This window comes from Mollisia scopiformis (assembly GCF_001500285.1).
Source record: "Mollisia scopiformis unplaced genomic scaffold LY89scaffold_1, whole genome shotgun sequence".
In the NCBI taxonomy this organism is placed as follows: domain Eukaryota; kingdom Fungi; phylum Ascomycota; class Leotiomycetes; order Helotiales; family Mollisiaceae; genus Mollisia; species Mollisia scopiformis.
In genome coordinates this window covers 2,014,252-2,040,800 of record NW_017263581.1, presented here as the reverse complement: position 1 = coordinate 2,040,800, position 26,549 = coordinate 2,014,252, and the positions used below count along the sequence as shown (strand labels likewise).

General features: G+C 47.5%; 15 protein-coding genes across 15 annotated transcripts; 6 read left to right on the top strand and 9 right to left on the bottom strand.

Moving 5' to 3' along the window:
* Positions 1–215: 215 nt before the first annotated feature.
* LY89DRAFT_572978 (FAD-linked oxidoreductase) lies at positions 216–1,552 on the bottom strand (the record flags this gene model as incomplete). The annotated part of the gene is made up of 2 exons (XM_018208669.1): positions 216–1,427; positions 1,472–1,552. The coding sequence occupies 2 exons, from the start codon at positions 1,550–1,552 to the stop codon at positions 216–218; spliced, it is 1,293 nt and encodes a 430-aa protein (XP_018078788.1).
* Positions 1,553–2,056: 504 nt separating this feature from the next.
* Positions 2,057–2,718, bottom strand: LY89DRAFT_663167 (uncharacterized protein; the record flags this gene model as incomplete). Its single annotated transcript, XM_018212689.1, has 2 exons — positions 2,057–2,235; positions 2,283–2,718. The coding sequence occupies 2 exons, from the start codon at positions 2,716–2,718 to the stop codon at positions 2,057–2,059; spliced, it is 615 nt and encodes a 204-aa protein (XP_018078787.1).
* On the top strand, positions 2,665–3,785 carry LY89DRAFT_679575 (uncharacterized protein). The gene is made up of 2 exons (XM_018213900.1): positions 2,665–2,901; positions 2,953–3,785. The coding sequence occupies exons 1-2, from the start codon at positions 2,899–2,901 to the stop codon at positions 3,364–3,366; spliced, it is 417 nt and encodes a 138-aa protein (XP_018078786.1). The 5' UTR covers positions 2,665–2,898; the 3' UTR covers positions 3,367–3,785.
* On the bottom strand, positions 3,516–4,645 carry LY89DRAFT_679574 (uncharacterized protein). Its single transcript, XM_018213899.1, has one exon. The coding sequence runs from the start codon at positions 4,392–4,394 to the stop codon at positions 3,582–3,584; it is 813 nt and encodes a 270-aa protein (XP_018078785.1). The 5' UTR covers positions 4,395–4,645; the 3' UTR covers positions 3,516–3,581.
* Positions 4,646–5,117: 472 nt separating this feature from the next.
* On the top strand, positions 5,118–6,152 carry LY89DRAFT_572198 (uncharacterized protein; the record flags this gene model as incomplete). Its single annotated transcript, XM_018208630.1, has 2 exons — positions 5,118–5,478; positions 5,533–6,152. 2 exons carry the CDS (start codon positions 5,118–5,120, stop codon positions 6,150–6,152), a joined length of 981 nt encoding a protein of 326 aa, XP_018078784.1.
* A 470-nt stretch (positions 6,153–6,622) lies between these two features.
* Positions 6,623–8,961, top strand: LY89DRAFT_679572 (HET-domain-containing protein). The gene has a single exon (XM_018213898.1). The coding sequence runs from the start codon at positions 6,668–6,670 to the stop codon at positions 8,918–8,920; it is 2,253 nt and encodes a 750-aa protein (XP_018078783.1). The 5' UTR covers positions 6,623–6,667; the 3' UTR covers positions 8,921–8,961.
* An 84-nt stretch (positions 8,962–9,045) lies between these two features.
* On the bottom strand, positions 9,046–10,929 carry LY89DRAFT_727454 (putative pheromone processing carboxypeptidase; the record flags this gene model as incomplete). The annotated part of the gene is made up of 5 exons (XM_018219153.1): positions 9,046–9,137; positions 9,237–10,270; positions 10,342–10,359; positions 10,412–10,676; positions 10,728–10,929. The coding sequence occupies 5 exons, from the start codon at positions 10,927–10,929 to the stop codon at positions 9,046–9,048; spliced, it is 1,611 nt and encodes a 536-aa protein (XP_018078782.1).
* Positions 10,930–11,540: 611 nt separating this feature from the next.
* Positions 11,541–14,282, bottom strand: LY89DRAFT_679571 (uncharacterized protein). Its single transcript, XM_018213897.1, has one exon. It carries the CDS (start codon positions 14,137–14,139, stop codon positions 11,593–11,595), a length of 2,547 nt encoding a protein of 848 aa, XP_018078781.1. The 5' UTR covers positions 14,140–14,282; the 3' UTR covers positions 11,541–11,592.
* A 225-nt stretch (positions 14,283–14,507) lies between these two features.
* Positions 14,508–14,852, top strand: LY89DRAFT_572412 (40S ribosomal protein S21; the record flags this gene model as incomplete). The annotated part of the gene is made up of 2 exons (XM_018208641.1): positions 14,508–14,539; positions 14,618–14,852. 2 exons carry the CDS (start codon positions 14,508–14,510, stop codon positions 14,850–14,852), a joined length of 267 nt encoding a protein of 88 aa, XP_018078780.1.
* Positions 14,853–15,461: 609 nt separating this feature from the next.
* On the top strand, positions 15,462–17,240 carry LY89DRAFT_22533 (uncharacterized protein). Its single transcript, XM_018205981.1, has 3 exons — positions 15,462–15,941; positions 16,043–16,687; positions 16,736–17,240. The coding sequence occupies exons 1-3, from the start codon at positions 15,699–15,701 to the stop codon at positions 16,952–16,954; spliced, it is 1,107 nt and encodes a 368-aa protein (XP_018078779.1). The 5' UTR covers positions 15,462–15,698; the 3' UTR covers positions 16,955–17,240.
* LY89DRAFT_745306 (uncharacterized protein) lies at positions 17,241–18,789 on the bottom strand (the record flags this gene model as incomplete). Its single annotated transcript, XM_018221058.1, has 2 exons — positions 17,241–18,428; positions 18,523–18,789. The coding sequence occupies 2 exons, from the start codon at positions 18,787–18,789 to the stop codon at positions 17,697–17,699; spliced, it is 999 nt and encodes a 332-aa protein (XP_018078778.1). The 3' UTR covers positions 17,241–17,696.
* An 803-nt stretch (positions 18,790–19,592) lies between these two features.
* LY89DRAFT_634525 (uncharacterized protein) lies at positions 19,593–20,709 on the bottom strand (the record flags this gene model as incomplete). The annotated part of the gene is made up of 3 exons (XM_018211393.1): positions 19,593–20,102; positions 20,154–20,315; positions 20,443–20,709. The coding sequence occupies 3 exons, from the start codon at positions 20,707–20,709 to the stop codon at positions 19,593–19,595; spliced, it is 939 nt and encodes a 312-aa protein (XP_018078777.1).
* Positions 20,710–22,258: 1,549 nt separating this feature from the next.
* On the top strand, positions 22,259–23,683 carry LY89DRAFT_634522 (uncharacterized protein; the record flags this gene model as incomplete). Its single annotated transcript, XM_018211392.1, has 1 exon — positions 22,259–23,683. The coding sequence occupies one exon, from the start codon at positions 22,259–22,261 to the stop codon at positions 23,681–23,683; it is 1,425 nt and encodes a 474-aa protein (XP_018078776.1).
* Positions 23,684–23,967: 284 nt separating this feature from the next.
* Positions 23,968–25,334, bottom strand: LY89DRAFT_605054 (uncharacterized protein; the record flags this gene model as incomplete). The annotated part of the gene is made up of 2 exons (XM_018210379.1): positions 24,340–25,334; positions 23,968–24,303 (listed from the first exon to the last, which is right to left on the bottom strand). Coding segments are annotated over exons 1-2 (1,137 nt in total), but the record flags the coding sequence as incomplete, so codon positions are not given.
* A 273-nt stretch (positions 25,335–25,607) lies between these two features.
* LY89DRAFT_634517 (uncharacterized protein) lies at positions 25,608–26,377 on the bottom strand. Its single transcript, XM_018211391.1, has 2 exons — positions 26,044–26,377; positions 25,608–25,990 (listed from the first exon to the last, which is right to left on the bottom strand). The coding sequence occupies exons 1-2, from the start codon at positions 26,221–26,223 to the stop codon at positions 25,637–25,639; spliced, it is 534 nt and encodes a 177-aa protein (XP_018078774.1). The 5' UTR covers positions 26,224–26,377; the 3' UTR covers positions 25,608–25,636.
* Between the last annotated feature and the right edge of the window lie 172 nt (positions 26,378–26,549).

Sequence of the window (26,549 nt, the reverse complement as noted above, 5' to 3'; positions counted from 1 at the left end):
AGCAAACGAGGCACTTGCCGTTATTTGGCCGTAGGAGATTGACGTATAGAGGGAGAGATGAGAAAGCAACGCTAATCTCTATTGCAATCTATGCTTATGTGAAAGTCCTGCCGTAAACTTCGTGATCGTCACCTTCCAACGCTATGACATGACATCCCATATGTTCTGAGCTCTTATACCCCATTATCTACCAAAATCCAACCAACCCCAAATCTTCAAGCACCCAAACCAACAGTCTGCCTCATTCTCCTCCACAGCTCATTCGCCATAGCATCCCTGCCATCTCTCGTTCTCTGTACGGCATCTTTGTTCTCTTGCGCCCTTCGAAGCAAGTACTTCATACACTCTCCCGTAGTTCCCCACACCAAGTACTTATAAACCTTGGGCGCATCCAGTTCTGCTTTCTCACGCTTCTCGCTCAATCCGGCTTGCACCAACTCACAGCTAACCTCGTCAGCCATACCCTGTAGCTGGGCATACACAAGTTCAATCTGCTGCTCTCCTCTTTCCTTCTGCTGCTGTCTCAAAGCCTTGACCTTTCTGACAGAATGGATATTGTGTCCTGCTAGCACAACATTAACTTCAGGAAACTTCTTCTCGCTATCCACAGCCTGGAGAATAGGTCCATAGGAACGACGACACAGACTTTCGGCAATACCATCATACGCCCTGTCTGTATCTGCTTTCGTGTCATGGATCAGATGTCTCGGATCACTTCCCAGGTAAGCTCCTCGTACTAGCTTGACACCTAGGGTAAATCCGCCTTCTCTTGCGGCCTTCATATGTCCCGCGAGTACCTTTGGCGTAGCCTTGAGATAAGCTTGGTATGTACCATACACAGTGGCGTGTCCAGGTGTCTTGCAATTGTACCTTTGCATATATTGCAAGGTCCATCTGTCGATACCCTTCTGCACAGCCGCCTGCTCAGCGTCGAACAATAGTTTGACACCTCTGGCTTCAGCGAGACTGCAAATTCCATCAATAGCTTCCCTCAAAGCTTCACTCGGTCCTGTCTCTTGGCTTAGATCAAACAAAGCTTGACTTCCAGCACCAGTAAACTTCAATGCCACGAAATCACCAGGTCGAGTCATCTTGACAGTTTCCATTGTACCGTTTGCCCAGGGAATGATCTCTTCTCTTATACATTGTTCAGCAGCAGAAGACTCGCCGCAGGACTCAAGGGAGGCATGTTGGGATTCCGAGAGTACGACCTCTTTTGCATAGGCGAGGATGACACCACTGAATCCAAGGGAGCGCAAGTTCGAAGCTGTCTTGTGGACTTCCGAAGAATTCTCACCAGCGCAGAACTGTCTGTAGAATGTTCGTTTGAGGAAGTGTTGCAAGACCGGGTTTGTGTCTGGGGAGAGGATCGGCAAGTTGGTGTGTGCCAGTTTGGCCATTATATAAAGAGAAGGGGGCAGGAGGAGCTATATTATTAGCAACGGAGCAACTACAGGGTACAAGTGCATACAGTTGAGGACGAAATTGACGTTATCGCCAATGATCTGACGATTGAACTGAGGGGTAGGATTGAAAGCGGGGTTGCTTTCATTGTAGGAGGAGGGTCTAAAATCGGCCCTTCTGGTATAGAAAATTTTTCTGTAGAGGTATGATCTGAGGCAATCGATGTCTGTCGAGGAAGAGTTTGAGAAGAAAGGTATCTAAAGAAGCCAGATTGGCTCCTGTTCTTTGCGAGCTTCATTGCCTTTGTTGACCCCGCCATGGCGATTGCAATGGCAATCTCAGACAGGTTGGGAAAGGACGTAGAGGAATTGATTTGAAGAAAATGATGGGAACACAAGGTATTAATCTGAACTAATTAAAAGAAAGCAGCGACTTCGGCGTGGTAGTACATAGGAACATGTACCTGATGACAATGAGGGGCAAGATTGACGATGTTATCGCGGCCAATAATTGATAAGACATCTTTGTCCCGCTGATAGCCGGCCTTTGTTAATGCATGGCGCTGGTGTCCTTTGGGCAGGACCAGTGCACGCAACCCGGTTGGACAATCCCAGTGGGGAAAATATCAGAAGATCAAAGCCGAGATATGCTGTCATGCCATTTGGGAGTTCTCTACGTCGGCTTTTCGACGTCCTCTTCGCTGTATGAAGTCCACATATGCTGGCTTTCGTCCCTTTGCGGCTGCTATTGCATCTTGGGCGAGACCATATGCCAAGCCGATAGCTAGTCCACTCCTCGCCGTTCTCGCTGCGGTAGTAATGGGAAATCGGTCTGTTGTGATTAGTTTCGGGTCAACTGTTGGGGTAGAATTTGCATACTCCACAAACTGAAACCGCCGGCAATTGAGAGACTCGCAATAACGGTGTTGACAAAATCTTTGGTTCCTCGATATCGGTCGAACATCTCTTCAATACTGAAGAACCCTGCTGTCCAGAAGCTAACCTTGGCTCCCATCTTCAATCCTTCCCTGACTCCTGCCAAAGCCATAACGTAATTCTTGCTCTTGTGATAGAGATACCATCCTGTCGGTGTAGTTGGTAGTCGATGGGCATTCTCTGCTCTAAAGCGTAGTCCAGCCGTCTGGCTACCATGGGAGACTCCCAAAGCTATGCCGGTGATGAAGGAGAGCGATGTTGCTGCCGTGAGACGCATGGGATATGGGAGGGAAAACCTCGAGTCCAGTCTCAACAGCCGTATTTGTTTTGTCCTCCATTGCTTCACTCTCTCTGCTTCCTCATCCTCGATGTTCGTCATGGTGTTGCGAAAGATGGGACGACGTTGAAAAGAGGCAAGGCTGGAAGGATGGGTTTCACATACCTTGTCCTCACGTGAGTTCGTGCCGCTGCAGCCTTCCGTTTTTCTCTCGTCGCGACTTCTTCGTGAACAAAATTTCCAAGCCAAATCCCGACACTGTTCTGGCAGATAATCACGAAAATGGTGAGCTTCTTCGCGCATTTCAGCATCTGACGTGACTAATTCAGAGTGCAGGTTAGACCAGAAAATATCCAATCAACAGCTTTGACGCTACGCTTCAAGCATGGCAAACACACAGTTCTGCTCTTCGCTGAGTCCAGCACACCCTTCACCACCATCAAGACCGATCTCCTCGAAGTCCTCCACGAACGATACCCCGAAGGCCTCCCTATGGGCAAAAGCAAGACCATGACCGAGATCCCTACGGACATTGCAGACCTGGCTTTAGCAGAACCTGCAGACCAATATGATATTAGCAAGGGTTGGACAGAGTTGGACATTGGAGGCGATATCAGAGAAACAGCTGGCAGTATGAAGCTCAAAGATGGTGCCATACTTTCCTTTGCATTCACTGGGGATGAGGACACTGCGGCAGAGTTTTTCGTTGATACTCCAGACTTGGACGCTCTCTACGGAGAGGATGCCTAGCCTAGATGGTTGAAGCACTGGAGTTTGGCGGGGTATGTGCGGCGTTTGGGAGAATGGGTCTGGAATAAAACAAGCATGATGACCACGAATCAAAGACGATGGCTGGGCATATTGAAGGAAGTGAGGAAGCTCTAAAGTGAGCTTTATGTCACAGAATATCTACATATCGATCTCCTTGGCTACCCTTCAAGCTACAAGTTTCCCATCGAATATCTTTATCGAGACTTCTTTCCTTCAATCTCTATACTCCCCGGCGCTTTTCTTCCATCCAACAACACTTTCTCTGTCCTCCTGATCCGAGCAAAGAAGAAGGGATATACCAAATCACACACCAAACAAGTCACCCACATGAAAACCGCAAATGGGCTCATAAAGTACTCATGTGCCTCTCTCCACATCCACCACTCCCACCCATAATTTCCGTACAATCCAAAAACACTTCCCAACATCCTCGACCCCCAGATTTTCCAACTCACTCCTCCCGTATGCTGCCTGACGAGCAACATTACCAGACTAGCAGCACTGAGGTTCACCTGACAGATCAACGCGGACCAGAATCCGAGCTCTGTAGTATCAGGTCCAACTCTTCCCATATAGAACTTGCCCTCTTTCTGACCAACATCATTATCCAACCACCATTTGGCAAATGCCCAGTGACCAACCGTGCACCAAATTGTAGTAATCCAGAAAATAGTTCCAAGATATTTCTTCATAGAAGGAGCATGATTCCACTCTTCTTTTCCAGATGTCAAGAGGCCATAAACCATAGCACAATCGAGCAATAGCCAGACAGTAAAGACGAAGCGTTCCAAAGGCATTTCGGCAACGTAGAGAGCGTAAACTATTTCCCAGGCAAAATTCAAGGCGAGGGCGAAGAAGGGCATGCCGTACGTACGGTCTTTGAAGGATTGACGAGCCATGAGGATGTAGGTGATTGTCCAAAGCCCTCCTCCGGCTTGAAGTAAGGCATTGGAGACGGGTACCACGTATGAGGGTACATGGGGTGGAGAGATATCATTGGAGCCCATGATGAATTTCCAAGCTCCAAGAATCAAACGAGAACTATAAATGGAAATGGTTGAGAGTCAGAAGAAATGAAAAGGAGCAATTATCCACACCCTTGAGCAGATCCACTGTCATCTTACTCTGACATAAGCAATTGCAGATGAATTAACGTACGATACCTAGGTAAATCAGCTTGATCAACTTGGCGAAAGCTTATCTTCTCGATTTCTTTACAAAGTATTTCGGAGACTTCGAAAAGTATCAAGGGAGTAGGTATCAGGTGCAAAAGTTTGAATTAGAAAATTCCACCATCAGGGGCCGTTGACAAAGAACCCTGATCGACCTCGGCTCCCCCGAAACTTGGACCCCGCAACCTCTCTTCAACAACCATGGCTGTCAGCAACATCCAGACCACGTCCAATGTATCTCTGTCCATTGAGGAGTATCATACCTCTCAAGACATCATCTATAAATAATGTTGTCCAGATAGCAGTCAGTCGGAATACAATTCGGAACCTGCGAACTACTGCTGCAAGTGAAGCTTCTTCTTGGGTAAAACTACATATCAAGCCACGACCTCTCGCCTGCGCAACTCGCAGAGCGCTTCCAGTCAAAATGGCCCGTCGACCAGCTCTCGAGAAGCAGTATATGTCTTCTGGCACAAGACCTGTAAAGAAAGTCGCCATACCGCGACCCAGCTCCTCGTTTGTGTTTCCTCCTCCTTTCCAATACCCCCTCACTAAAAAATGCCTAGTATTCTACTCATCAGTCCTTCAAACGAGATTCTACTCCTTCACCGAGTCCGAACCTCTTCCTCATTTGCATCTGCACACGTCTTCCCGGGAGGTAATCTGTCAACCTCCCAAGATGGCGAGATACCTGCTCCCAACGATCCAAGGCGACATGTCGATGGCTTGGCGTATAGAATGGGAGCTATAAGGGAATGCTTTGAAGAGAGTGGGATATTACTTGCTAGACGGAATGATGGGAGCTCTGATCTGCTAGATGTAGAAGAAAGCGTAAGAGAGCAGGCGAGAAAGGACATTCACTCCGGGCAAGTAAACTTTGGAGACTGGGTGAAGGAGATGGGCGGGACTGTTGATACAGGTACGTACAACCTGATCCAAAGTTACAACAGATCGTGTTCCTAACATTGAGCAGAATCATTAATACCCTTCACCCGCTGGATAACCCCAACCAATCTCCCGAAGCGCTTCACGACTCAAATGTACATATACTTTCTCCCCTTAACCCAGACATCCCGCACCACAAACGTCCCCTCGAAAACCGTAATCCCAACCCCTACTTCCGACGGAGGACTCGAACACACCGCCGCTTTATTCGCTCCCTGCAGCACCTGGCTCTCACAAGCAAGGCGAGATGAAGTGATATTATTCCCGCCACAATATTACCTCATGTCACTATTGTCTCCATTTCTGAACCCCTCGCCTTTCTTGCCCGAAGAAGAATTGCAGACGCAGAGAGATAAAGTCTTGGGATTCGTCAAGGGAGATGGAGGGGATGGGAAGGGCATCCCTTGGGCGGATAAAGTCATGTCGCCAATTGGGATATTGATGCGGAAGAGTGATAGGAGGAGTGTGTTGGGACTTGAGAAGCCAGGTCCTGAATTGAAGGGGGCTGGAAGAGGGGGAGACGAGAAGAGGGTTGTGCTGGTCAAATTTAGTAAAGACGGACCGAGAAATGTAGAGGTTAGAGAGAGGGTTGAGATCTTGGCTGAAGAGAAGGAATTTCAGAAGAAGAATCCGGCCGAGAAGTTATAGAGTTTCGAATTCAGCACTTGGTATTCGGATAGTATGTACAAATTATGCTGAGCGCGAACGGTTTTGGTCCTCAACGAGGACTAGTGTACTCAATGTACAATTCAGGGCAGCGTGGCAAAGCCTTGTTTCTCTTACCGACCAATTGCAAGTCCTGTAGGTGATAAATTTGAGAAATTGTGCTTAGATCCGGAATACTGGAGACAGAATCGTTGTTCTAGTTATCCTTTGGAAAAGACACGATCTGTAACGAAAGTCTTCCGAGTCGACGACTACCAAGAGCAAATCATCATCTGTAAGATTGAAATAGACAGAGTCGAATCGAAGTTACGAGCTCCGCTCGGCTAAGATCAGGCTAGCCGCATTGATCCAGGGGCGTGCCTTTGCCGAGTTCAGCTCGACATTCAGCTGCACAAGCCACATCCTTTTGCTATTGCGAGCCCTGTGCTTCCTTTCCTATACTTTCCCCCTACATTCGCCCTTCAATGGATCTAATCTTGAATTGAGGCATAGCGATCATGCCACAGCCGCGAACATACTCGCTAGACTATGGTATCGCAGCCTTATATCTCGCGGGTCTCATTGCTTGCTGTTTTGCGATCTATATCTCAGCCTTGCTGTTCTTTCCCTTGTTAACGATCCTTAGCGCCAACTGGCTGCTCATTATTACAATTGTAAGCGGACTTATAGCATACTTTCAGGTCGTCAAGAATCCATGGAAGAACTTACTCTATGCGTACCTGGAGTTTCGGAAAATTGACCTGCAAGTGAGAGGTTTCAGAGATCGGATCATCTTTGAGGAGATTGGATATCGCTTTGTTACTACTCAAAGGAATCGTTGGCTTTGGGAATTGTATCGCATCCTTCCGAATTTCAAAGCTCGGCCAGAGTTGCCACCAACGGCGACAACATATGAGTACGAGCCAATTTGTGGATCTAGAAGTATCAGATTGCTCAAGATTTTGAAGTGGACACCTACTTATGGAGTTCGTGCTGAGCTGGAAGAGATGTCTCTGGACAACACTGCCCAATATTACACGGCAATATCTTACTGCTGGGGAGATCCCTTACAGAGGCTCAAAACACGCATCATTACCCTCAAAGGTCACGACTTCGCTGTGTCACAGAATGTCTACGACATCCTGGAACATCACAGTTCCATCCACTACCCTGTTTACATATGGATCGACTCCATATGCATCAACCAAGAAGACCTTCTAGAGCGAAATCAGCAAGTAACTTTCATGAGGGAAATCTATCAGCACGCCCGCAATGTAATCATGTGGCTAGGTGCCACCCACGACGCTCACCTCGCCATCTTCCTCTTGAACAAAGTCTATAATGATAAATGCTTGGGTATGTCTAAAGAGACAATGCACGACAATTATGGCGAAGTTAGGCACACTCGTCCCTGGCTTGCGCTTGGGAAATTATTTCGCAATCCATACTTTGATCGAGTGTGGGTCATTCAAGAGGTGGCTAGCGCTTCTTCGATAATAGTTCTCTATGACGGGAAATTCATTTCGTGGACAATGCTGCTTCAAATGATGAAGCTGTTCTCAGATACGCATTTGTTGCTTCTATTCGGTGGAGCGCACGAAGGAAACTATTTGGTACGAAAGAAGCCTCCTGCACAGGAGATCGTACATGGTCTCTCCATGGCGCGCTTCCAGGAGAAGATTCAAAGCGGAGAAGGGGCAACACTCAAAGACGTGGTGACATGGACCACAGCTTTCGAAGCCACAGAGCCTAAAGATCAGGTGTTTGCTTTGGTTGGCATCACCGAAGATCGTTCACATCCACTGCTTGTGCCTGATTACAGAAAGTCGACACTGGATGTGTTCCGAGACATGACTCTCTATCTACTTCGTAGCAACGATCCTTTCATACTGGCTCACGCAGGTTGTGGTCACCCCAGCTCCGTCACAGACTTGCCATCCTGGGTCCCAGACTTTACACATCGAATCCAACCGATCACACACGGCACAGATTTTAAATCCTACGCTGCTTCCAGAAACACCAAAGCAAGTATAATAACTCAACCTACCAATCCAAACATTCTCAAAGTTTCTTGCTCTATCATCGACACTATCGCTCATCTCGGTACCCGAGACGATCCCTACTATGCATACAAAGACCCCAATTGCACAACGCACCTCTCCTCCTTTCGACCTACCTTCAACAAAGCCCACGAAGCCAAGGCCTTAGCAACCAAGCATGCTCCGGACCCATATCACACCGGCCAACCACTCTCTGAAGCTCTTTGGCGAGCAGCAATTGGCGACAAGACGCTCACTGAGCGACCTGCGCCCGCCGAATACGCGACGTACTATGAAGCCGTTGCCTCTCGATTCTCAGACCCTGCCAAGTTAAAGTTGGAATTGCAGGTTCTAGAGCAAGGCTTACAGAACCCAGACCCGGCCATCAATCTTGCTGAAATATTTAGCGAAGATTATATGGAAAAAGGTAAGATGGCGACTAAGTATTGGGCAATGGCAAGTTTGGTAAGTGTCGGCAAGACATTTTGCGTGACGGGGAAGGGATATATCGGATGGGTGCCGAATGGAAGTAAGATTGGTGATAGTGTGAGCTTGGTATACGGGGCCCAGACGCCGTTTGTGATGAGAAGGTATGAAGGGAATAATGAATCTACTGCTGGCAATGACCAGGACTTTTTGCTGGTGGGCGCCTGTTATTTGCACGGGATGATGGATGGCGAAGGATCGGATCTAAGTGAAAAGAGGAAGGTAAAATATGTTGTCCTTCATTGAGACGGAGATCTCAGCTCAAAATACCTCAGACAAAATAGAATAGTCTTACACTAAACTCCTAAAAATTTCAACTCGGTTCTCATAACAATTTCAGTCTCCATCTAACAGTTACCGTTTTGCCCATCCTACAAAGTCTCAATATGCCCCAACAACCACTGCAAATGCCTATAACTGCTCCTAGGTTGATATCCCGGTTGCATATGTCCCGCAGCCCAAGCTACTGAGAATCAGTACGAACCCCACAAATTACTGAGAAGTCACCCGAGAACTCGACTCCTCTAATATCCTTAAAATATAAAGGAAGATTTCAACATACTCTCAGCCCACATCAGTCCCCTCTCAAAATGCTGCACCCCAAGCGTTCCTTGCGGATCATCCAGACCCTCATACCCATTAGCATCAAAGATCGCTTCATACTGCAGATCCTCCAGTGTAATCACGATCGGCGTCGAGGGTCTTTGCTGGAAGCCAAGTTTCCCATTCCAGGTCATGTTCTGAATCGAAAGTAGCGTTCCGTTAGTGATGATGATCATGTCGAGTTGTGCGTTGGATATCAACGTGCGGTTTGTGTGCTCGATGACTTTGGGCAGAACGTGTTGGATGGGATCTGCGGAAAGGTCGCCGGTATATTCTTCGGGGCCTTGATTTGGTGGCCCGATTATGACGGGTTCGTTTGAGCATACAACCCATGGAGTATCGGGAGCGTGCACAGCTTTCTTGACGTCTGCACGATCAAAGTAGACTGGTAGCCCAGGTGTAATGTATTCCAGAAGTCCAGGGAAGCCAAGGACATCGGATTGTAGAGGACATGCGTCCGAGACGTGGTAGATGTTATAACAGGGATTGACATTCAGAGCAGCATTGACGGCCATATCAAATACATCGCACGCATAATCATTTTCATCGCTGAAATATGTAATAGGTTGATGTTTTGTGGGCGGAAACTGCAAATATTTGTTTCGAAAGTCGGCATATCCGCAGGTCTCGTCGAGGCCATCGAGGTAGGCAAGGTAAGAGGAGTTGATATTCAGCACAGCGTTGTTCGCATGAACGAAAGGGACAGCCACGACTTCTTCTTGTACATAGTCGAAGGATCCGATGCACGGATCGTAGGTCATGGCTCCTGATAGATCAAAGTAGTTTGTGTCGTGCTGGTCAATCATAGCTGCGGATATGTAAGGGACGTACCGCCCTGCATACGACTCGCCTGCGACGTAGATTTTGAATTTCTTGATGCCAAACGTCTTCTGGAAGTTGAGAAAGAAGCCTACAAAATCTTGCGCAATCTCTTCTTGAGTGGTAGCTGTGACTTTGCCTGGAGAGAAACCTGTGCCCACAGGTTGTTCGACCCTGCGGATATCAGCTGTACTTTCTGTACGGGGTAGGGGGGCATAGTTGATATCGGGATTGAGTATACATACCACAAAACATTTGTAAGACTAATCGATCTTGTCAGCAAGTACTACAGGAAGACCGGAGAAGAGTTCTTACTTCACCCATGAATAAGCATTCTCAACTGGAGCATAGGTGCCAGTCTGCCAAAGGAAGCGGCCATTCTCCTGGAAGAATCCTTCTAAGGAGCTGCATCCAGGCCCGCCATTCAACCATATCGTGATCTCATCAACCGGGGCTCCAATGGTCGGCTGATAGACGAAGAATAAAGCTCGAGACGTATCATTCATTTGAATTGGCATCAATCCAGAGTACATCTCTCCGACGTCAAAGTCCACATCTGGCAAGGACTTTACACGAAAAGCTGATCAATGTTAAAAATCGCCCAGCAATGAGATGCAAGATAGATGCTTACGTTCGGTTGCTTCAGTGAGGAATCGAAAGCCTTTGGTGCTTCGAGCCTCAACTTGAGATGGTTCTTCTCTGGCGGTGAGATTATGGCTGCTGTCACGGCCGTGCCAATGGACTTTGTCTCCATATCTATTCCCAGAGACAGATGCGATGGAAGAAAGACAGGCAACGAAGAGCAAAGACAGCCTAGGCAATGAGAGCGCCATACCGATATTCGCCGCTAGCAATGAGAGAGCCGCGAAGAAGCAGATTTTGAACTGCCGAGGTGGCCATACTTATGGATTGCCAGGGGAAATTGCCAAGGCTTCAACAATAGCATGATAGTTTCTCCACTCATGCTTTCGGATACTCAATCGAGACCAGGAACAAGTATACGACAAAGGCGTTGAGACTTGGGGAGCAACACAACCTCTCAACCGATGATTCAAATTTTTCTGAGACCGAAACGGGAAAGAAGGGAACACAAAGAAAGGTACATGCAATCATTTTCGTGAGTCTCAAGGAACATAATTGATATGTCAATAATTCTGATGTCCTGCAAAGCTGCCTTTGGCATTTACTTCTCCTTGGCGATCCAAGACAACGCCTCTTGAGCCTGCAGCAGAGACAACGGGAACACCCGAATGCAGAAGGAAACGACCTGTTGGATCTACTTATCTCCGCTATCGACGATCATTCAATTGTGCGCTGACACATGAAATTGGGAATGACTCGGAGTTTATGATCACCAATCAAGGGCCACGAAGAAAGGGGAGCGAGTACACTGGGTTTCCTGGATTTCAGATCCTAAAGCAATCAAGATCTGGGGATTCGTGAACTGTATTCAACATGATTAGCTATACAATGTGGTATGCAAAAGTCGTTCCTCATTAATAGCGGCTCCGTGCACCGCCTCGTAGGTTTTCTCGCCATAAGCAACATATACTCTTGCTTTCGCACCACTTTTTAACAAGTTTTGGCTCCACTTCTCCATCCCATCCTACTTTCCCTAATGCGCCCGTATTCAACCAGATGGTCAAGTCCTCTATGACAATGGGATCGTATAAGAGGATCTTCTCGTTCCAGTTCGGATTCAGAGGATCTTTGGACCGCGGCGCACTTGTGACTGCTTTGGTTATATTCTTGAAAAGTCGTTCTTCAGCAGCGCCCGGAGACAGCTCGGGACTGTCGCTCATGTCAGATTCAGATGCTCGTAACTTTAATGGAGTCATCTGAGACGCAGAACGACGGGGTGGAGATGGAGTAGCAGGGTTGTCTGAGTCTGATATGTCATCGGTTTCTTGGGTCACCTTCTTGCCAGCCTTCTTGCCAGCCTTCTTCGGCGTTCGGGCCTGGGAGAGTGGCATGTTACTGTCCATCTCCAAGTACTGAATTGTATTATCTTTGCGTGGCCGACCTCGGGCTCTCTTCGGGGACTGCTCTGTAGGCTGAGTCGAGGGAGGGGCAACGTCTTTGCTAATCTTAGCAGGGACGACAGGAATATTCGTGCTCACGTTGCTGAGAGCTGCTTGGTTCTTGCTTTCCCAACATCTTTGCAATAATAAGATCATTTGTTCACGCTTCTTAATTGGTTTGAACTGGTAGGAAGCAATCTCCTTTGCCAATTGTACATCCGTGTATGCCGCAAAATTTGGCTTCTGTGGTCCAATTACTTTTTTGCCTTTGGCTGGCGATTTTGGTTTCGAAGCTGGAGACTTGAGTTTGACTGGCTCGTCGACCTTTGCGACTTTGGGGGCCTTTGGTGATCTGACGCCACGACTGCCGGATGGGCTACTCAAAAGCTCAGTCCTGATAGCTGCCTCAATTGGACCCAAGACTTTGGGAGAGTCGCCTCCTGGTTTTGCAGCTGGGGTAGTTCCGATGTCATGCCATATATCGGTTTCTAATTGTGCCGGAGTTTTAGGAACAACGGGTACTGCAGGTTTGTGATTGTCGATTGCAGGCGAATCAACAAGATCAATCATAGGCACATCTAGAAGTTCGCCGGAATCATCTCGAGAGGCTGCCGACCAAAGATTCCGTTTTGTAGTGAGGCCGGTCGTCCTTCTCGAGACCGGCGGTGAGGAGTCGAAGACTGAATCGGGAAATGAATCGTCTTCTTCGTTCGAGGCTTGCATGGCAGCGTGCAAATCGCGAAGAAGAGTTGGTGAGTCCCCTCTTGCAAGTTGACTTGAGGTCCCAAATACGAAATCTTGTTTGCCAACCTGCTTCATAGCCGACTCCGGTGACAAAAGAATTGGGGCTTCAGCAGAGCCTTTCTTCACTTTAGACGAACCTTTCACAGGACTCTTAGACCGTGGCTTGGGAGGAACCTTGAATCCGTCACTGGTTGATCGTTCAGAGGGTTGTAAGGAGAAGTATTGTAATAGAGGAGCTGGCTGAGCTGGTAATTCTTCCTCTTCGGTATAAGCAGACGTAGCTTGATCTGTTAAGGTCCTTGCCTTCTTCTTGGGAGCCTTTTCCTTTGATATGGGTGATTCAGCTGCTGCCGTTGTGACGTTTGTTTTTACCAAATCAACCAGTTTCCTCTTTCGTGTAATGTCTGTGCCTACAGGTATAGGATCGCTGCTATTCTCGAGCTTGGTGAAACCAAAACTCCCGAACAAATCTGCGAATCCAGAGCGCTTTTCTCCCGAACCAAGTCCTCCAGAGCTCAGAATATTCTCAGACGTAGTAACTCCGATAGTCTTACTTGTTGGTACAGGCGGGGTCCATCCAACACGTCTCTTGAGGGCTTTCTGCAGGGCCAGTTCCTGAGACTCTGATTTGACCTTATGGGAATTTGACGCACTATCCGATTTTGTTTTCGTGGGCTTCGAGGTCTTGGTGACCTTCCCTGTTGACAACTTCGGTTGTGACTCTCCGTCTACCTTTTTAACTCTTGGTTTCCGTACTGGCTTCTCTTTGGGTATATCCGTCTCTCCAGCTTCCTTGTCTGCCTTCTTCCTGCGAGGTTTTGGAGCTGCAGATTTCTTTTCCAGAGGTTCAGATGGATTGTCAACGACCTTCTTAGTTCTTGGCTTGCTCTTCTTCTTCTCCACCACAGCATTATCGAGTTCTGCTTCCACCTTAACAGCCTTTCCAGGTTTCTTCGTAGATTTCGATTCGTCCTCTTCCTTCTTTATGGGGACTTTCCGTGGTTTGGAAACTTTCGCAGGCTTCGTCTCTGGAGTATCTTCCTCCAATGCGCACGAATTAATGACATCAAGACTAGCAGTCGACTTAAGAAGCGATGCTGCGGTCGTATATGATGCCGAGGCATTTTGTGGAATTGGTGCAGCCCGACTTCCAGTCCGCAGAACTTGTGAACGTTTTTGCACTATTTCCTCCATCGACGGTAGAGGGGAGGAAGATAGGCTGAAGGATGCGAATTGTCTCGGCGGGGAGGAAGACAAAATCAGCATTTCGGTTGCCATCTTGAATCCAGACTGATTGACTTTGCGCCGGGCGCGACTCGAGAGAAATAGAAGGAGCGACAGTGTTTTGACTTTGGGCGCTCACATCCACGATCGCTGGAGCGGCGGATGGGAGGAAAAGTGAATTGATTGTTGATTGCGTTGTTGATCGCCATTGCCATCGCGACCCCACAAGCAGCCTGAACACCAAACAGCCACGATTCACGTGATAGACGACCTCGACCTCCGCTAGCCCTAAGTCTTATCTAGACTAGCTCCCTCTCAAGCTTGTGTGGCACACACAAATTGCTTTCTCAAATTTTCTAATCACTTCACATTTCGAGCGCCCTTCAGTAACCTTCAATCCACACTGAACAACTACCGCCAACATGGAGAACGATAAAGGAGAACTCGTCGACCTGTATGTACCTCCAAAATCTCTGCGCGACGCCAGAACAATATAAAACTTGAGTTAAAGACTGACCTACATTCCTTATAGCTACGTCCCCCGCAAATGCAGCGCAACCAACAGAATCATCAAGGCCAAGGACCACGCTTCCGTTCAGATCTCAGTCGGCAAGGTTGACGAGAACGGCCGATTCACCGGAGAGAGCCAAGTCTACGCACTTTGTGGTTTCGTACGAGCAATGGGCGAGAGCGACGATTCATTGAACCGATTGGCACAACGCGATGGTCTTCTGAAGAATGTCTGGAGCGGCAGCAGCCAGCGATAAATGCATATCGAGGAGTTCTTGGTACGGTACATTCGATGCGGGGTCCAAGGCGGGGTGCTAATTGTGTTGCAGATTTGCGGTTATGGGCATGGCTGGGAAATGGAAATAGAATCACATACTGGGCGAAGAAGAATAGGCTGGTGGGCATTTGCTACGATAGTCACTCTTCGCATGTGATTAAAATTCGACAACCTTTCCCAAACAAATGTTCGATGCAATTGTGAAGTAGTGTATCCCGATACCTAACGACCGGCTTTTCGAAACTCCTCGTTCCCACTCCAGGGTGATCCTATTTGTTCGAGGAGTCAGACTGCTACTCATGTAGCTACCCAGCCGAAGATCGATACAATCTAGCCTTCTGAAGAGCTGTGACGTTAGAGCATCTCGTCAGAGCACAGATACGGGCCGGACATGAAGAATTATCAAGTGATAGAACTGCAGAGACTGTGTAGGATTTAAATCGGATTGTCAAGTCAGTAATTCCGAGCCCTAGCTAGCAAGACGAAAATTGGGACAGGTGAGAGATAGCCCTCAAGTGAAGCTAGTGTCTTTAGGTAGGACAAATTACGCAACCTGAATAGCCAAGACAGCGATCATAAGATTGGACAGCGACCCTTTTTTTCCTTTCAATAAAATCATCTACCTTCTTATTGGGGGCCACAGAAGAAGTATCCCTATGAGTTATTGTACATCACGCTATACCTCATTTAGCAAAGTCTTGCATCAGCCTGCAGCGAGGCTGAGCCTTGGCCGAATACACAAGAATGCCTAAAATCTCTCCTCTTTATTTTCACGATCATATCCGAATCATTTCCCAGACTATCTCAATAGTCATATCATCTCCTCATGGATCCCTTCTCAGTAACGGTTGGTGCCATAGCACTAGCCGAGACGGCGAACAAGCTTGCCAGTTCTCTCACAGACAGGTACAGTGCATTCAGCTCAGCGCCTAAAGAGATGCTTGAGATAGCTAGCCATGTTACAATGTGCGCTGGCCTCGTCAATGTTTTCGCTCAGAGCATCGACGACAGATCCGAGGACGACTTCCCAAAGTCGTTTCGACAAGATGCCTCTTTTCTGGTCCTGCAAGTATGCTATATCGAATCCCAAACTTCACATAGCCCTCTGACTCGTTGTAGTGTAAAGGCATCCTAAAGGAGATTGAAGACTCGATCCCTCATGGCTCAAAGAAACCAGATTATGGAGACCGGCTCAAATGGGCTTTCGGCAGCCACAGCCAAAAGAAAGTTGCGAAGCACCAAGAAAACTTAAAGCAGGCCCAACATATGATCATGTTTATGACAACTTGCTGGCAATTTAAATTACCCTCGAAACCAAAACAGCCATCAGTAGGAACGACAGGATCTTCGATTCCAATGGGTAGCCTTCAAGGAGTATTACAGCATATGCCCGTGCAAATCAACATGAAAGGTCCCGAGAGCGAGTCTCAGACCGTCACTTATGAGGCAACTCTTACACTGAAACCAGTAGAGCAGCGTCCACAGAGAGAAGAATATGAGCTCGAGCACGCCAGGAAGAAGATAGAAGTCTCATCCCGAAGTTCCGAGACCACAAACCGAGCAAAACAAGCATTAGAAAACATGCGACGAAGCCCTTATTTCTCCATGCTACTGCTGCAACCGAAACTCGAGCGTGTAGTCCAAGAGAGGAAATATTACAGAGCTGAGCCAGCCAGTGAAGACGAGCGGGAGAAGATGAAAATGGAGGAGGAGAAGAGGAAGCAGGAAGCAGAGATGGAACTAGAGATGAATTTTAGACCCAAGCCTCTGTCGAAAGAAGCAGCTTCTGAGGATGTGGAAGATATCTTGTCACAGGTATCTTATTCTGAATCTTCTATGAATGACGGACATTGACCATTGTAGTGGTTCGACGAAGACCCGGAGCCAGACTACCTTGATCATGACCATGACTCGTTGTCAGACCTCGAAGAAGTCACATCAGAAGTCGACCCACCACCACTCTCGAAGGGAGGACTCAAGGTCGAGACTCCACTAAGACCAAGCTCGGCTCCCATGCCTGAGCATCCGAACTGGGATTGGGCATGCGATGGCTGTGAAAGAAAGGTAAGTGCGCTGGGATGACGGTTTGCGCATGCTAAGTTAGTGTAGTTCTATTACCATGACAGACGGTTCAAGTGTCGGGATTGCTCCAATTTTGATTTCTGTCCTGATTGCTATGGAGTTGAGTGGCATCGACATGATAGTTCAAGGTTCGTTGAGCGTAGTCTTTAATAGCACAGGCACACCTCAAGCCAAGGATCATTGTCCCAGATTTCTCCGGACATTTTCGCAGTTTTGTTTGCACATCGCGTTTTCGTAGTTTTCACCTTGATTATTAGAAGTCCTTTACCTTAAGAATTAACCTTCTGAAACCTGTCAATATACAGCTACAACTCTCTTACTATTGCTAACCTTGGTTTTGAGGATTTGGCTCTGCTAGATGCCTACATTGCTACGTGCAACAAAAAAGAGGTAGGAGGATTGTGAAGGCTTGGCAATAGTATGAGAAGAAGCACTCCCTTCCGATGTATGGTAACATCAATGAATGCAAGTCATCATTGGGCCAAGTTGTTTGTGCAATTGCAAATACTACCATAATTTCGTCTCTTTGTCGAGCATTCAGCATGCCCATTTACTTCCCGATTTTAGCTAAATGAATACTTCATTTTGGGTATCAATCTGCATCAGATACCTCGAGTGCCAACCTTGCTACTCAGCTTTGACCTGGCACAAGCCAAGCACCAAGCTCAGTCCCTCCCCATCAGTCTCCAAGCACAGCACATTGAATGTAAAACCCTTCCAATATTCCGACAAGAGAATCACATTACCAGTCTTCTGTATCGTCCCAAGGATACTGGTCGTCCATTGTGAGATTGCATAGAAAGTAATCCTCAAACATGCCTTCACCAGCTTTGAAGCCATCATCAAGAAGCAAGTCATTTTGCAACAACTTTATAATCAAATGACGAAACGGGTGTTTCCTAGCTTTCGAGACGAAATCCGATAGTTTACGGTAGTAGAGTGGAAGACGTATCCTGCCTGAGACTGGATCTTTCGAAATTGCAGAGACTGCTTGCGAGTGTTCTAACATCTCAGTTCTCAACTCCTGGTTATTTTTCCTCGGGTCGTTCAGCTCGTTCAATAGTCTCTCGTTGAATGTTCCGATTTCCACGTAGATCTTTGCACGCGCCTTATCGCAAATATCCCTTAACTTCTTATCTTTGCATTTCAAGAATGCCGGGTTGGACCAAGGTCCGAGAGCCAGACAAAGGCAGTCCTTGAAAAGAATTTCGTTCCTCAGCGTGATGGCTAAACCGAGGAATTCGCATGGATCTTCTATAAAGTCGCATAAGAAACCACGTCGTCTTTCTGTCATGAGCAACTGATGAAGTGTTTGAGAGACGATACGCAACGAGCAATAATAATCCGCTAGATCGACCAATGGGCCTAGAAAGTGTGTGTATATCGTGTAGGGCTTGTTGTAGATAGCATGTATGAGGCGCTGGAATGCGTCTAATTGAAGACTTTGCTCGTCCTTGTTGAGGAGATTGCCCGTCTGAGGATCCTATAGCATCAGCGCCATCTAATAGGAAGTTATATGCCCAGCCGTACGAAGCACATTCGTTCAGGACTTATGTCACTTTACAGACCTTTCCTTGTACAGACTGAGCAGCAACTAAGTGCCATCCTCCGTCATCGTCGAGTTGCGTAACCCATTCGTACGCGAACGAAGTAGAAGCTGGCACCTTCTTCTCGGGAGAGTCTAGAAATTTCCTGAAGAAACCGGAATACAGCTTTAGCAAGACGCTATGGAGATGATATTCCTCTGTATCGAACAGCTCAATTCGAACGTCCGGCTTTAGGCCAGGTGCCGAGAACTTGAAGATCCTCTTCTTTGATGTAACTGACGCTGACATTGCGAAGATCGAATGTCATGTGTAATTGGAAGAGAGTTCCGATGCGGTTTGCTATTTGGAAGAGAAAATTTTGCTCGAGTACCGCAGATCGTTGATAATCTCACGTTCGTGGGGCGCACGAAGAAGTTGTCGTGTGTCGAATCGAGAAAAACAAAGATGGAGGAAGAGAGAAAGAAGAATTTGGCAGTCGAGTTTTCCCAAGTCGCGTGGTCATGTGTTTGACAAGAACGGAAGGGGCGAGGAAGCGAACGTTGTTGGTAGGCATCGATGTGTCTACATTGTGAGCCCTATCATAGGTTCAGACATTTGACAGAATCACGGAGGCACGATATTTCTGCAAAGCAAATCTCAACCCTGGTAGTATCAGTGGAAATTTCTTTCCTTGAGCTCTATACAATCAGTGCCATTTTCGAGCTTTAGATTTCAGGAGTAAACTACCCAGGCGCTGCATAACTGGGACAATGTCACTAGAGCGGCAAATGCTGAATAAAAGGAAATGCTCGGGATCGGAGGCAATATGAACAAAACTGATACGTGCAAGTGACTTCGTCGTCTAAAAACTAGCTAGCTAGTCTCAGGGAGAGCATCGTCTGCAATTATTGCTCATACACATACATCTGAGTATACCATGTATCATATTCCATGAAGTAGCCATACTCATGCTTTGTCGTCTTCCATCCTTGATCATCAATGCCTCGTGGCTAAATCCATCCATATTGCCCAGATCATCTGCACTTTGATGTCATCTCCGCCCAGCTGAAAGTCTGGTCCCCAGTCGACTGCGACATTGATAAGATGTGAGATTACCAATCTTCTTCAGTCAGGTCCCATGGCAGATCCCCAGTACTTATCATCGCACAGAAGAACGAATCTTCTCCACCCTGGTCCATTCCCGCCACCAACTCCTGGTTGAAAGTAGACTTTTTTGACAAAAGCTCGTCCAGCTGAAAACTTGAGAATACTTCATTTGCTCCGTCTAGCTGGCAGTCGTAAAGCTTACGATAGTAGGTTGGGAGCGAGAGAAGCCCCCTAGGAGGGAAAATTATTTTTGCAGTAGTTGCAGCGTCCCGAATATAGTCCCATATAGCTCTGTGTGTCTCTGGATTCGCTTCGAACAGGACTTGCAGGTTGGAAAGAATCTCTTCGTTCAATTTCTCCATTCGTAGGCTAATCTCTTCTTGACTCCTATGGACAATGTTTATGAGCTGTTGAGACTCGAGGCGGACGTCAATGTCTGACCATTGAGATAGAATAAAGGCGAGGCATTCCCTAAAGAGGGTGGCGTTCCTTAGGTGATAGGCTGCTGGCATCAACTCGCATGGCCTGGACCGGAATTTCCATTGAAAATCTCTGCTCTTGTACACAGCCGCCTCGACCGTTCTTGATACAACAAGAAGAGCGCAATAGTAGTCGGCAATGTCTGTCAATCGAAGTAGATCTTCCACCTCCTCGAGTAGATATGGTCGGCCGTACATTGCTCTCAGGAGGCTTTCAAATGTCTGTTCTTCTCGTACTTTGCTAAGCTCCTTTCAAGGCTTGTGGTTGTCCCCGTCCCCTAAAACAGTTCAATCAGCGTTCAGTGGACTTGGATATGGCAGGTAGTGGGCAGCTTCAACCGGGCGCGAAAAACAAATCAAATAATTCTCAGCATACCTTTTCAGGGATAGATTGCGCAGATACCAAATGCCAGCTTCCATCTTCCTCGATTATAGTCGCCCATTCATACGCAAAGTCTTCGGATGCTGGGATCTTCTTCTCGGGTGAATCCAAGAACTTTTGGAAGAACCTTGAGTGTACTTGAAGGAGAACTTTGTGGACGTGAAACTCGACGTTATCGAAGACTTTAAGTCTGACATTTGGCTTCATGCCGGGAATGCTGAACTTGATGACTCTCTTCTGGGGTTTTTTCCTGGTTTCCATGGCGTCGATGGGTTGAGATCTTGCTCGAAGGGAAGAAGGTTTGTCGGCGCGAAGTGTTGTCACGAAGAAATTTGCGCGTAGAAGGCTAGTTGGAAGTCAGTCACAATACAGGGAAGAACGGATCAAGGCGCGTACCTTTCCCTACGGACTTGTGTCGGATTTCAGTTGTTGTTTTGACGTTTCCGAAGAGTGGTGGGTTGAGTTGAGGAAGAGGTTGTGGCGCGAAGAAAGGCTCGTTGGAGCTAAGATATCGAAGGTGAATATGAACACGAGGCTGACCAAAAGAAGCTCAATGTCCGAGCACTAGAGGGACATTCATCTTTAGCTTACATCTTCCACATTGTGGAATCCTCTGGTAGTGCAAAGGACTTGATGCCTTTCTCTGTGAAACTTGGACTCGTTCGACCTTACCTTTTCATCCCGTTGAACGACCAAGGTCCATTTCCCATCATCATTGATTCGTGAGATCAAATTGTATCTGAAGCTTGAAGTGATCCGAGGATGTGTCTCCTTGGCTGCTAAGTCCAAGACAGCATAGAAGTAGATAGAGTAAATCGTCAAGAGTGCAGAGTGCAGGTAACTTTCGGTACCAAGGATAATGCAACGTATATCTGGAGACGGTCCGAAAATAGAAGCTGTTAGGAAGACCCTCATACTTCGTGGAGCAGAAGGTCCTGTTGAGTGGTTCGGACATAACGGCTCTGGAGCTTGAGTACCCCGAACCAGGTAATGGCATGACGAAGGTGGAGAAGGGATGGCTTTGCATTTGGAACTTCTGAGCTTGAAAACTCTGAGATATATGACGCCGCTAAGCATCAGACTTTGAAAAGATCATAACCAGGAAGTTCCAAAGATGAAAGGTAATGCACAACTCTCAGGATGGCCGGATCTTCTTTCTCGTTGAGCAAGGAGTGTAAGAAGCAAAGAAGAAATATACTGAAGGATACCAATGAAAGATTGCAAGTTAGAAGAACCGCAGAGAGCATAGACCAATTCTGATCGAATAATTCGTCTTTTTGCATATCTTCCAACATAAACACTTGCACCTTGTAAATCAAGATAAGCATAGAAGTAATCCCATTGTTGTACCACAGTAAATACGAAATCTGGATCGTACAAGGCTGGAAGTGAAAGTATATTCCTAGCGTGGGACAATCCAGGGGCTCGCTTAGCCACTGAACTTCAAAGACATCTCCAGATATGCACTTGTTAGGAAGCAAAGGTACTTGCCGAAACAGACGTCAAAGTCATTCCTCACGCTCCGGAAAACAAATGACGAAACCAGATGTTGGAGTTCAACCGATCCTGGGACATCAGACTGAAGGCCCTCGCTAAAGAAGCTTAGCTCGATCTGAATCAAAACAATCACACGACAACTTGCGATTTCTTTTCAGCACCACAACCAACACTACAAACCTGTAACTTCCCCTTCCTTCTGTTCTCCAGAAGCATAATCTAACAAAGTCCAGGACTTGCACCTTGCACATAACAAAGCTTACTAAGAACCATGGCATATCGATGGGATATCGTCGTCAGCGACGCGCCTACAATGACCAACTACAACGGCTTATTCGGACTCCAAGAACAAGACTACGAAGATGGAAATCACACGTACCTCACCCAAGCCTTTCTAACTCCTTCTCAATCCATCCCAGGCGTTCCCGCCAGATATGCCGAGGAACAAAGCCAAGGTCGCGCTTTATACGTCGGCGGCGCACCTAAAGGATGGCAAAACGAGATAGTTCGGAGTATATTCGGATTATGGGGACGCGTAGAGAAGCTACCAGTATTGATCAGTCTGAGCGCGGAGGAGACGTTTCGATGGATTGTGATGGCAAATGAGGGTGAGGCCGCGACCGCAATGGAACAGCTGCATGGCAGAAAGCATGCAAATGGGTATTTGAGCGTCAGCATGAGTTTACCACCAGGACGAACACTCACTCTAGTTAAGAAAGAGTTGCTGGCTGAGCTACCAGACTTCAACGAGTATGGAGACCCTGAAAAGACTCCTGTACCGCAATTACATCACGGCCATCCACCTGTTCGCGATACCAGCGATGAAAAGACTCCTACCAATAACCACCCGACTTTCGAATTCACTGTTGAAGATGAGGACTCTGGAGAGTTTTACGACGATGATATTCGCTCCCCTGAAATCCCACCGCCTAGCGAGTGCTCACCACTCAGCACCCCAGCCAAGGACGAACCAAAGGACGGATTCGTTACCCAGGCTTCGTCATGGGCCAACATCGCAGGCACCGATCCGAATATCACCTTTATTGACTTGAAGCCCACACGCAGAAGGGAAGGTCCTCGCCTCAAGTCTGTCGGTCGTATTCCCCAAGTTGTCAGAACAGTCAACCAGAATGTGGCACGTCTAGTATTCCTGTTCAACCTTCCCAGCACAATCACTGCGACCGACATCACAAATGCCATTAAGGAAGGCCCACTCGTCAAGATGCAATTCGGATTCGATGCTGACACAAAGGCGCGCTACTGTGGTGTCATTTTCCAAAACCCTCGTGATGCTGCGGACTTTGAAGCTGTTCTAGACAAGGAGAAGAAGGATAGCAAGCCTGATCGTTTTCGCTTCATCGTGGAGCATGCTAGAGCTGAGCAATATGGCCTCGAAGATACACTGAGAGCTATGGGTCCTCCAATGTGGGCAACTCGACGTTTGACGATCGTCAAGGGCGGGTTCTTCTTCATGTTTGGCGAGAGACAGATGAGAGATATTTGCGAGAAGTTGGTTGGAGAGGACTGTGTCCAGCTCATCTGGCTATACAACGGCGGCAATGCAACAGTGGTCTTTACGGATGTGTCGGCTGCTATCAAGGTGAAGAAGGAATTTGATAGACGAGCTGCACGAGCGCATTCGGGCGAAGAGGGTACCAGTGCTGTTTGGGAAGGAGTGCAGACTACATTCTCAAAGGATCCATGTGTAGCCCCTCTGGAGCTCAAGACCAAGTTGTAAGGTTGAGGTGTGGGTTGGCGGCAGAGCAAGATCCTTGAACCTTCAAGTCGACTTGCTTGTGTAACTAGTTGAGCGGCTTTATTCGGCAACAGCGTTGACGTGGGCGTTAAAGAGGGGGCGAACTAGTAAGGGGCGTTCCATAGCCTAAGCACTGACTGGCAAGGTCGAAAGGTGCCAATACAGAAAAATGTAACGAGCAATAACAGCAAAACCAACATGTGATTAGTGACAAACAAGAGTTGGGTATCATTAACAACGCATTAACCGAAGATCTTATGCTTCTGTGGTCTCCAACCGTGAACGTGATTTACACAAGCATCGTCTGACTCGGATGGGCCAGACCTACTATGGCTCTGTCCGCTTCCCCAAACATTAACTGGTAGAACTGCCACACCAGGCATATCACTCTCGGGCTTCTCCTTCTCCAACCAGAGCACTTCTGTCAAGTGTTTGAATTTCTTCCACGTCACTCTTTTCTCGAGTCCTGCATCACGGTCCCGCAATCTATGATCCCTCGCAAGATGTGTACTCAATGTCTCCAACACAATATCCGTGAACATGCTTGCACCACTCAACTCGCCAGAGTAGTCGACCTTGCCACCAATCTTCGACAATTGCCTCTGACTCCAGCTTCCCTTTGGTAGACTCTCTTCGACCATAGCATGGCTAATCGTCCTCACGATTGCCTTCCTCAAAATCGGATCGAACCTCTTCGGTGCCCACACGACTGCCTGGCCAAAACCAAACCCTCTCGTCCAACCCCACTGTTTCAATGATCCCGAACTCAAATATGGCTCATCGTTGTCGACTCCTATCATCAAACTGACATCATTCCTGCCCTCCACAACCTGAACAACGGGATTGCAATCCCGCATTGCAACCCTATCCCACGTATCGATAGCTGTCCAGAATCCGCCATGATACCAGAGGATCAGATACCGCGTCAAATCTTCTCGTATACTAAGGAATGTCTGATTTGCTTCTGCTATTTCTGGGACTGAGTCGAACAATGGCAGCAGGTCCGTGGGCGGAGAGGTATAGAGTTTATATTCCCAACCAGCGTTGTTATCTCTCCATTGTGCTGTCCAAGACTTCCACACGTCAGCCAATTCCGGCGTAGTGATCTGCCATATTCTCTTTTTTGCAGTGAGGTCCCTCTCCTTTTCTGCCTTGCTTCGAATCTCACTCTCAAGATTGACAAGCTGTTCCTCCAGCCTTTCTTCAAAGCTTATATTTGCTTTGACACGGTATAGAGATGTGTATTCGTACACCGGACGTCGATTGTAAACCGTCTGATGAGGAGAAGAGGGTGCAAAAGCGAGGGCGGGGAGATTGACAGGTTCGTATGCAATGAGGATGTAGAGGAGGATGCTAGCAATCACGGCGAAGAGCAGACGGCGAAAGATTCGGGCTCGATGTATGGGCATGGCGCCGCCGTCGTCTGGGATTGCGAGCATCGGATTCTTTTGTTTCGAGCATGGTGAGCTTCTCGAAAGTGAGACATTGTGGTGAGCGGTGCAGGGAAACGCGTCGGAGCTTGGCTTGCCCCTGATTTGGATCGACGGGTGAGCGCTAGCCGAATTGGGATCAAGCGAAATTGAGGTTATATTTTTATACTTGCTGACTTCTTTAAGCTGACTTCTTGTGGACTTTCAGTCTTCAATTGAATTGCTAGAACATAATCCGTCAAAGTCGTCTTCCCCATGATTCTTATATTTCGCTAAGAGACGAGGAACTTCATAATGAACTTGCGACATCCTCCAAATGAAATCAAGCACCCATTTCACAAGTCTGAAAGGTCTTTCATGGCATCATTCCAGAGTTTGAATCAAAATTATGTTCATTAGCAGCTCTAGGCCAGCAATGTTACCACAGGTATATATTTACATTAAAGCCAGCTTCCCTTCCACTGCTCCTCCCCTTCCACCTTTCTCCTCTGAAACCAAACCTCAACTAATCGCTCCCCGAAAAGCTAATAGCAGTGCTAGTCTGACCAGCAGCAGCCGTGTCAAGAGCAACATTAGTTGCCAACTTGGCCTGCTGTCCAGCCAACTCACTCTGACTCCCCGTATTTCCTTGCGCAACCTCGATCTGGATTCTCAACACATCCGTCTGCAACTTCAACACCTTGTTCTTTATCTTGCCGTTTTGCAGAGCTGTTCCAGCCGTGGTGCCAGTTCCTCCAGCAGCGGTAATAGCGTCGTTGAAACCTCCAGTGCCAGTCTCTGCGTCTTCGGAAACTTGAGCGGCTTTTGAAATAATGGCCAGATCGGAAGCGGCAACGCCAGCTAGATTGCTCGTATCGATCTATGGCAGAAGGTTAGTGGATTGTTTCATCATCTGGGTGCGGAGAAACGAACGGGAAACTTGGCATTCACTTCTGCGAGGGCATTTCCAGCCACTCCAGAGGAAACAGAAAAGTCATCGTATGTCTGGACGGTGAGAACAGCCGCTGAAGCTGTAGCGCGCTTGTTGATTGGTGCTGAGAGGGAGGTGGTAGCAAGGGAGAGGAGGACAGTGAGTGAGGTAGAGAAACGCATGATGTCGATTGTTCTGGTAGCGCAAGAAGTCGCAAGTTTCGTTCTGTTTGGATTTTTAAGAAGGTAGAACAGAACAGAGTAGTTTCAGGAAAAGATTGGCGACAGCACAGCTGCGTAAAGAATGGAAGAATAGCAACTAAAGAGTGATTCAAAACAGTTGACAAATGTGTGGCTTTACCACTGCTTGACGGGAAACGATGTTCTTATACGTTTCTAAGATGAGATGAGATTTGATATGATTAGATTGTTGTCACTTGTACCAGACAATGGGAGATCAGACAATCTTGCGGGGATGGTTCTGGCAGCGGCTGACTTTCCACCAACCG

Bases quoted from the DNA above. Each gene is read 5' to 3' on its own strand.
- LY89DRAFT_679571 (XM_018213897.1), bottom strand. From the start codon at position 14,139: ATGGCAACCGAAATGCTGATTTTGTCTTCCTCCCCGCCGAGACAATTC.
- LY89DRAFT_679574 (XM_018213899.1), bottom strand. From the start codon at position 4,394: ATGGGCTCCAATGATATCTCTCCACCCCATGTACCCTCATACGTGGTA.
- LY89DRAFT_634517 (XM_018211391.1), bottom strand. From the start codon at position 26,223: ATGCGTTTCTCTACCTCACTCACTGTCCTCCTCTCCCTTGCTACCACC. The intron at 25,991-26,043 runs GTTCGTTTCTCC...CTTCTGCCATAG, and splicing joins AAGTGAATGCCAAGTTTCCC to ATCGATACGAGCAATCTAGC.
- LY89DRAFT_679572 (XM_018213898.1), top strand. From the start codon at position 6,668: ATGCCACAGCCGCGAACATACTCGCTAGACTATGGTATCGCAGCCTTA.
- LY89DRAFT_22533 (XM_018205981.1), top strand. From the start codon at position 15,699: ATGGATCCCTTCTCAGTAACGGTTGGTGCCATAGCACTAGCCGAGACG. The intron at 15,942-16,042 runs GTATGCTATATC...CATGGCTCAAAG, and splicing joins CCTCTTTTCTGGTCCTGCAA to AAACCAGATTATGGAGACCG. The intron at 16,688-16,735 runs GTATCTTATTCT...TGACCATTGTAG, and splicing joins TGGAAGATATCTTGTCACAG to TGGTTCGACGAAGACCCGGA.